This window comes from Lolium rigidum, chromosome 7, assembly GCF_022539505.1.
Source record: "Lolium rigidum isolate FL_2022 chromosome 7, APGP_CSIRO_Lrig_0.1, whole genome shotgun sequence".
NCBI lineage: Eukaryota > Viridiplantae > Streptophyta > Magnoliopsida > Poales > Poaceae > Lolium > Lolium rigidum.
This window is the reverse complement of record NC_061514.1, coordinates 243,992,143-244,001,639: the sequence shown is the minus strand read 5'-3', so window position 1 is coordinate 244,001,639 and position 9,497 is coordinate 243,992,143. Positions and strand designations below refer to the sequence as shown.

The 9,497-nt window shown below is 47.3% G+C and overlaps 1 protein-coding gene across 1 annotated transcript; it reads right to left on the bottom strand.

The window, feature by feature from the left end:
* Window positions 1-368: 368 nt before the first annotated feature.
* LOC124678129 (sigma intracellular receptor 2-like) lies at window positions 369-8,403 on the bottom strand. Its single transcript, XM_047214054.1, has 2 exons — window positions 8,079-8,403; window positions 369-752 (listed from the first exon to the last, which is right to left on the bottom strand). Exons 1-2 carry the CDS (start codon window positions 8,400-8,402, stop codon window positions 576-578), a joined length of 501 nt encoding a protein of 166 aa, XP_047070010.1. The 5' UTR covers window position 8,403; the 3' UTR covers window positions 369-575.
* Window positions 8,404-9,497: the final 1,094 nt, after the last annotated feature.

Genomic DNA, 9,497 nt, shown 5'->3' with positions numbered 1-9,497 from the left:
TATATTCAACCACAAGTGTTTTGTCACTAAAAATAATTTTTGGTGTAGTGAGTTTTCCTTCTCTGGCTTCGACGATGGCAGGTGATCACCTTGCAACTCCTTATTGCACCGACTGCTACGTCGTCTAGTCCTATTAAACGAATGATGCGAGAGTAAAAAAGACCCTCGGATCTAGAAAAGAACTGCAAGGAGAAAACCAAGAAGAGAAACCGGCTATGTGGCCTCAATATGTACCTGGCAGCCGGGATTCACCGGTCAAAATGATCACAAAATTTTAGAAGGGGTAAAAGTTGGCACACCTTTTGCTAAATCGGGTAATTAGAATGAAAATCTGATAAATGAGGTAAGTAGTGTCAAGAAAATCAATCTAGGGGGTGAAAAGTGGAATTTACTCTTATCCAAAACAAACCTGATACATGTGATATTTCTCTCTACATTCCAGTGGGTTGTTACACGTTGAACCCTGGAATGATATACTGCATAGTATAAGTGTACAAATTATCAGTATGAAGCATGTGATATCTAGTAGTACTGGAATACTTTCTTCCTGGAGTATGACAAAGGCAAAACTGAATCTAGACCATCTTCTTCTGAGCTGAAGGTGCAAGTGACATAGCAACAGCTAACGGCGCTGAGCATGAACAAAGGCCACGCAAAACTGCCGTTACAGCAAACACGGCGAATGGAACATACAGCTGAAGCAACCTCGGCGTTGCTTTTCCTGAGCTCAGCATTTCACCAAGTATCGCACACTGAAAGAGTTGCAGTCACTATTAGAAACGATACAATAAAGAAGCTTCTGTTATAAAAGCGACAAGCAAATAACGAAGAACGAAACAAGAACACACGCAGGGGACACAAGATTTAACGTGGAAAACCCCTTCCAACACAGAAGGGGAAAAAACCACGGGCGCCAGCCAGCAAAACTTCACTATATCGGGAGGTGTTTACAAACGCCGTGGGTTATCTTATAATCTGATTAACCCTAGCCGGCGGCTTACAAGATGTATATATAGGCGGTGCCAACGATCCGTACCGTGCCGCCCCCCGCACCCCCCTTCGCAGGCGTCCCTGCAGGGCACGACGTATGGGCTAACTTCTGACTACGCTACGCTTCGGCCCAAGCCTCCGGCGACGGGCCTCGCTCCGCTCGTCAGAAGTTAGCCTCCCTTTAGTATATGAATTTGGATCACAATACAACAAACTCCACCTTGAGACAAATTCCATCTTGTAGCATGAACTTCAACAATCTCCTGAACAGACAAAGGAAAAACACTTGCTGGCGCCAACAGCAACTTGGGCTAAACAGTTATACCAACCAAGCTCGAGCAAAGCTCAAACTTGGAAACAGGAACTGGCTTTGTCATCATATCAGCAGGATTATCATGAGTACTTATCTTGCATACCTTCAGTTTACCTTTAGCAACAATGTCGCGAATATAATGGTACTTGATGTCAATGTGCTTTGTCCTCTCATGGAACATTTGATCTTTAGTAAGGTATATTGCACTTTGACTGTCAGAAAACAAGTTAATGCAAGAATCATCTCCACAAAGCTCAGCATACAAACCTTTCAACCAAACGAGACTCTCTGCCGACTTCATTAATTGCTATATATTCTGCTTCGGTTGTAGATTGGGCGACAACAGATTGTAACGTTGCCTTCCAACTCACAGACACATCCACCAACAAGTGAACACATAACCTGTGAGGGATCTTCTCTTATCCAAATCGGCAGCAAAATCTGAATCCACATAGCCTACGAGTCCCTCACCGGTCTTGCCAAACTTCAAGCAAGCTTTGGATGTGCCACGAAGGTACCTGAAAATCCACTGAACAGCTCTCCAATGTTCTTTACCAGGGTCAGCAAGATATCGACCGACCAAACTCATAGCATAGGATAAATCAGGACGAGAACAAACCATGGCATACATCAAAGATCCAACGAGCACTAGAATATGGAACTCGAGACATGTACTCAATATCTTCATCGGTACTAGGACATTGCAATGCCGACAGTTTAAAGTGAGAAGCAATTGGTGTACTAACAGACTTTGCATCATGCATATTAAAACGATGAAGAACTTTCTGAATGTAATTCTGCTGACTAAGAAATAACACACTAGATTTTCTGTCTCTTGTAATTTCCATACCTAGTATTTTCTTAGCAGCACCAAGATCCTTCATCTCAAACTCACTACTTAATTGTGCTTTCAAAATAGTGATCTCTTTCTTGCTCTTGGCAGCAATCAACATATCATCAACATATAACGAGCAAGTATATTGGTGATCCATTAACAAACTTGATATAGACACAACTATCATACTTTGATCTCTTAAACTCATGTGCAAGCATAAATGAATCAAACCTTTTATACCACTCGTCTTGGAGACTGTTTCAGACCATAAAGGGACCTCTTCAACTTGCAAACAAGATCCTCCTTACCAGGTACAACAAAACCTTCAGGCTGATCCATGTATATCTCCTCCTCAAGCTCACCATGCAGAAAAGCAGTCTTTACATCTAGCTGCTCAAGCTCAAGATCACGCATAGCCACAATACCAAAGAATGCACGAATGGAACTATGCTTCACAACCGGAGAGAATACATCATTATAATCAATACCTGGAATTTGGCTGAAACCTTTTGCTACTAACCTTGCCTTATACCTCGGAGGCTCATTAGGAGACAAACCTTCCTTTCTTTTAAATATCCACTTACAGCGGACAGCCTTCTTTTGTTTAGGCAAGGGCACAACATCCCATGTGCCATTCTTGTCAAGCGATTGCATCTCCTCTTGCATAGCAGAAATCCACTTCACGCGGTCAACGGATGCAACGGCCTCAGTATATGTAGCAGGTTCAGTACCATGCTCCACCTGTTCAGCACAACTCAAAGCATGAGCAACAAGATTACATTCTTCAATTAAACGAGGACGTGGACCTTTGTTACGCCTCGGTCTATCAGCAGCAATGGAACTATTTTTTTGCTGCAAAACAGGTGGTGAATGCTCGAACAACGGTGTTATCATTTTCAGCAACATCATTTTCTTTCTCCTCCACGTGCTCCACCTCGCACGCTAATCCTCCGTTGTTCATCATCGGAATTATCGGAAAAATCAACAGCATCGGTAACATCCGTAGATGAACTCTTATAAAACATGACAGACCTCATTAAAGACTACATTCCTGCTATGCAAAACTTTCTTTGTTTCAGGATTCCATAACTTATATGCCTTAACTCCCGAACCATAACCAAGAAACACACACTTAACAGCCCCGGGCTCTAGCTTTCCATTATCAACATGAGCATAAGCGAGTGCAACCGAAAACTCTCAAGCGTGAATAATCAGCAGGTGAACCAGACCATACCTCAATAGGAGTTTTCTTATCAAGCGGAATACAAGGTGACCTGTTTATCAAGTAACAAGCGGTGGAGGCTGCTTCAGCCCAGAAACGTCTATGCATACCAGCATTGGACAACATGCGGCGAGCCTTGGAGATGATGGTTCTGTTCATCCTCTCCGCCACACCATTCTGCTGAGGAGTATATGGGATGGTGTGGTGCACGACAATGCCTTCATCGCTGCAATAATCATTGAAAACAGTAGAACAAAACTCCATGCCATTGTCGATACGAAGCAATTTAACTTTCTTTTCGTTTGCTTCTCTACCATAACTTTCCACTTTCTAAAAGCATCAAACACATCAGATTTATGTTTCGGAAAGAAAGGCCACACTTTTCCGGAGTAATCATCTATGATAGTAAGCATGTAATTTGCACCACCAAGAGAAGTCTTGCGGGAAGGTCCCCACACATCAGCATGCACATAATCTAAAATCCCTTTGGTGGTATGAACGGAAGCATTGAATTTAACTCTTTTATGCTTACCAAAAATGCGAGTGCTCACGGAACTCAAACTTACTCAAATTGCAGCCATCTAGCAGGTCTCTCCTGTGCAATTCTGCCATGCCATGTTCACTCATATGTCCAAGACGCATATGCCACAGATTAGTTTTACCAGGTTCATCGGGAATAACAGCAGCAGCAATACCAGACAAAGTGCTACCTCTAAGAACATATAACTTTGCAGAATTCATATCACCTATCATGTGAACGAGAGAACCTTTTGATACCTTCAGAACTCCGCGAGAACCGGAGTGTTTGTACCCATCAACATCAAGGGTACTGAAAGAGATCAGATTTCGGCCATACCGGGTATGTGTCTCACATCTGTCATAGTGCGTGTCATGCCATCTTGCATCTTGATCTGAACGGAGCCAATGACCACGATCTCACGTGGGTTGTTATCTCCCATATGCACAACATCTCCACTCTGTACAAACTCATAGGAACCGAACCAGTTTTGTTACATCAAATATGAAACGAAGATGCAAAATCAAGGATCCACTCATCATTACCAGAAACACAACCAGCAAACACAACTAGGCAATCGCCATCAGAATTATCACTGGAAACAATAGCAGCCTTACCATCACCCTCAGATTTGTTTTTCGGTTGGTAAGTGCCGTTTCTTTTCTCTTTGTTCTGCAACTTCCAACAATCATCAATATTGTGGCTAGTTTTCTTACAATACTTGCAGAACTTACCATCACGTCTCTTGGACTTTGAGCGACCTCTGTCGGTCTTGCTCTTATCTCTCGTTGTAGTTGTTGTTTCTGTTCTCGGTCCTGCCACGGACCTGTAGTGCTTCGCCTTAGATGACGAACCCTCTCGCCTGCACCATAGATTTCATCTTTTCCCTCTGCTGGAGGGCCTCATAAACTTCGGCAAGGGTTAGTTCATCACGATCGTATAACAAGGTGTCTCGAAAATTCGCAAAAGAATTAGGCAACGAGACTAACGAGTATAAGAGCTAGATCCTCATCATCATACTTTACCTCCATGGATAGCAAATCGAAACGATCTCTTTAAAGATCGATAGGTGATTCATCATTGACGCACCTTCTTGCAGCTTGTGCGAGAACAACATCATCTTCACGTGCATCTTACTTGGTTAGATCTTTGGACATGCGGATCGATTCCAGTTTCAACCACGACGCCGCTGCGGATTTCTCAGCCAGCACTTCCTGCAAGATATTGTTGGATAGATGAAGCTGAATTAAAGAAAAGGCCTTACGATCTTTCCTCTTTTCATCGTCGGTCCAGGTCTTGGCATCTTTCTTGCCAAATCCATCAAGAGCTTCATCCGGATCAGAAGATTGGGTAAGGATCGCCCTCATCTTCACTTGCCACGAGAGAAAATCTCGTGGTGTAATCCAGCTGCGGTAGATCGAACTTCAAAGAAGACATGTCGCAAAACCCTAGATTGAAACACGGGCTCGATACCACTTGTTATAAAAGCGACAAGCAAATAACGAAGAACGAAACAAGAACACACGCAGGGGACACAAGATTTAACGTGGAAAACCCCTTCCAACACGAAGGGGAAAAAACCACGGGCGCCAGCCAGCAAAACTTCACTATATCGGGAGGTGTTTACAAACGCCGTGGGTTATCTTATAATCTGATTAACCCTAGCCGGCGGCTTACAAGATGTATATATAGGCGGTGCCAACGATCCGTACCGTGCCGCCCCCCGCACCCCCCTTCGCAGGCGTCCCTGCAGGGCACGACGTATGGGCTAACTTCTGACTACGCTACGCTTCGGCCCAAGTCTCCGGCGACGGGCCTCGCTCCGCTCGTCAGAAGTTAGCCTCCCTTTAGTATATGAATTTGGATCACAATACAACAGCTTCTGTGAAAAGAACAAGGGGTTATGGATTAATTATCGCAAGATTGATACAAGTATGCCAGTCACTGAAGTTTTTCAAGAGCGCACATGAGACTTGCGCGTCTTCTGTATTAAGATAGATAGAAAGGTTTACAAGAACTGTAGGACACCGAATCACAAGCGATAAGGCCCTACTCCACTTACTCCACTTACAACAGACTACTTTTTTTTTTTTTTTTTTTTTTTTTGAACAAGGGGAAGGCCCAGAAGGGCCTAGCTGCATTAATTCTGTCGGTGGGAGTACAAGGTACAGAGGAACCCAAAAAAAAAAAAAAAAAAAAAGTACAAAGCAGTCCTCAAAAATAACAGAAAGGACCCTAGAAAGATTACAAGAAAAGCAATCAGGTCCATCTTCTCCACCGTAGAAAGAACTCCACTGCCGGCCACGCATGGCAGCTCCGGGGACGGAACCACTTGGAGCAGCCAGCGCGATGAACGCCAGCAGGAATCCTTCGAAGGGCCTCCGCCATGGAGGTTGGTCAGACACTTGACGCACCGTCTGCATCAAGGCTCGGAGCCGCTGCCCGCCAGCACTTTGAGTCGGTCGCTGAGAAGCAACCGAGGATGAACTCCAAAGATTTGCAGTACACGTTTTCCCCTGGTTCCTTCCAAAACTGAAGCCCACCATGTCGAAATCCTCCAACCCCTCGCCACCACGGCAGTCCAGCGGGAGAAGAAGAACAAAGGAGCTACAGCTGAAGAAAAGAACCACCATAGTCTGCTTATTGAAGAAGGCCATACCAGATCCGCCATGCCCGTCCAGCTTCCACCTTGCAAGCTTGACGGAAAGCTTCACTAGTAAGCGACCGGTGCCGCAGAAAAGCACCAAGACGACGAGCCTCCAGAAGATGGGGAGGACGGCCTTATTGATGGAGATGCCCCGCTCAAGATCCCTCGCAAGACACCGCTCTTGCCACCAGAGCAGGTCGACGAAGAAGCCAAAGCAGAGGATACGCCAGATCCGGCCGATGGGATTTGGCAACCGACTCCAAGACGCCATAAAGGACACAAAACACGAAGATCTGATACTAATATAACCTAAACTAAGACCGGCACCTCGCCTTAGTCCATCCCAAGCGGCATGCCGCCGAGATCGACCTCGGTTCGGCCCGGAGAAGAGGAAGACGCTCTCAGCTACTGTTCACTATGGAGAGAGGGGAAGGGATAGAATGAGCTAAAAACTCGTCACGTACACAACAGACTACTCAATCTCTCCTAACACTCCACATAACCCAGCCTTCTTCTACAACTTGAATTCTTCATTGATTTTCCAACAAATCTCTGTCGGCATCGTCGCGAATTTGTCAAAAAACCCTGTTGCTCCGTTCAAGCCACAAGCATCTCGCCACCAGAATAACCAGAGCATTCAGTTCCTTGTGGTGTTTTCTCGGCACGGCGTCTGCCAAGTTGGACCACCATACTGCAATTTCGTCAGTTGCCCCTGGCATGAAACGGTGCAGCCTATACCGCAGGAGCATCTGGAACCAAATCTGCCTAGCGAAAGAACATTGTAGTGTAATGTGATTGGCCGCTCAGGCTCTTGGCAACAGAGCACGCAGCAATCCAGGTGCTCCAAACCCCTTCTTTCTAGCCTGTCTGCCGTCCACAGCCGATTTTGCATGGCGAACCACAAATGGAGCTTGTGCATTAGCGGTGCCCCCGCCTTCCACAGCTCAGTTGCTGCCAGCGCCATTGTTCTCCCTGTGAAGAAGGCTTCGTATGCGGATTTTGCGGTGTATATATGTGTCTGTAGAGGATACTTTCCAAGTGATCAGATCCTCTCCTTCCTCTAATCTAATATCTCTCAGTCTCAGCGAGTCCCATGGTCCAGGAAGCTGTCAGCGCACCTGTCACTGAAGTTGATACTGAAAAACTCACTTAGCAAGCTTCGCACTCAGATGCGGGTAAGGGGAGAAGAGGTAATATTACTTGAGACTAGAGATTTGATTACTACTTCTTTGGTAAAATTTCAGGCATTGTGTGACACCTCACCCTCGAGTTATTTTTGTAATTGGGTTCTAATTCTATTCAGTCTATTGTTTTTCTTCATAATAACACCCTTACCCGCATCCAATTAGGGATCGGGATTCGTCTAAACAGCAAGAAATTTAAACGCACCACCCCCAACAAAGGGCAACTAATTTCCACCACCAATCAAGATGATATTATGAGAGCTTAAAAAAGATGTGTGCTAAACTGTTTCTTGTTTGGTCAACGAGGAAAGGAATAGCACTTCCTACGGATATTGAAACAAGAAGCAAGCGCAAACGCAAAGATGTGTACCAAGTAGGTGATCATGTAGACCCCGGCCATGAGGGAGGTGGTGGCCGTCCAGCGGCGGCGCGCAAGGATGCCGTAGAGATTGGCAACGCAGACTGGCCAGAGGAAGACCAGGTCGAGCCAGACGAGGCCGATGAAGAAAGCTGGCGGGTCGGCGACGAGGTAGTCGTCGAACTCGGCGATGAACCACCTGTGGAAGTTCACGAGCGGCGCTGGGTAGAGGCGGCGCGGGAGGACGATCTGCGAGTCGAACAACGGCGCGGCGACCGCCATGATCAGCGAGAACAGAGCAACTACGCAGTCCACCGCTGCCGAGACGGCACCCATTGGTTGCAGTGCGGCTCGTGACGGCGTGAGGTGCTTGCTTTGTGGGAGGCCGGATGCGGTGGGAGTGGAGCTGCTCTGTTTGGTTTCTTCTTTTACAGTTGTGCTGCTCTGTTCATTGATGTGTTTGATGACAACGAACTGTGTCTGCCAGTCTGCGCTCCAGAGGTCGACATGACAAGCACGTGGGCATGCTTCGTTCCTCCGTCCAGACGCAAACGAACGAACTGAAGATTGACATGGGGATTTCACTGGCTGAACAAATGAGTTAGAGCCTTCTTTATTCTTAGGGCATATGCAACGGCCTAATACGTGTTCGTTTGCGAGACAAGCATTTTTTTTTTGAAACGAGGCAAAAGCTTTGCCTTTCATTGATATAGGAGAAAAGAGTTGGCCCGTTTATGAGGAAAACAGGCCGAAAACCGTACAACACGACACCACACGCCAGCCCCGAGGCTGCGCTCCACACGGGTCGACGACCAACCAGGTCGACACCACACCTCAACGCAACGAGGCGGAGGCGAAAGACCGGAGCCACCGCTCCAACTACCACACCGGCCCCGAGGCCGCGCCCCGCCTGGCCGAAGACGAACCCGCCTCCGCCAAAAAACCACCAAAACACTCCACAAGTCCCTTTGTTCGGTGGACATCCAAAGCGAGGCCTCAAGAGGCAAAACGACGCAAGAGCGCCGCCCACGCCCGATCCCGCGAGGGATCTAGGGTTTCCCCCGGAGAACCCGAGTGGAGAACAAGAAACACCCGCTTCGACGACGCCTTCAAGAAGAATGTGGCGCCCACAGGCGTCACCGTCGTCGGTCCTGGCCGGCCGCCAAGACAGAGCTTTCGCCCAGCGAAGAATTCCAAGACCTCGCGCCCGCCCGCCAACAAGGACCGGCACAAAACCACCATCTCCAACCGCTAAGCCGTAGTCGCCGACGCGCAGAGGGCAGCACAGCCCGAAGCCAACGGAGAACCGCCGAAGATCACCGTGGGCGCCGCCGGAACGCCACATAGAGGGGACGCCGACAACACCGACACGGGGCTCGAGGACGACCGCCGAAGTCCGCAGACGTGAACACCCCGCACCAACCAAAGCCG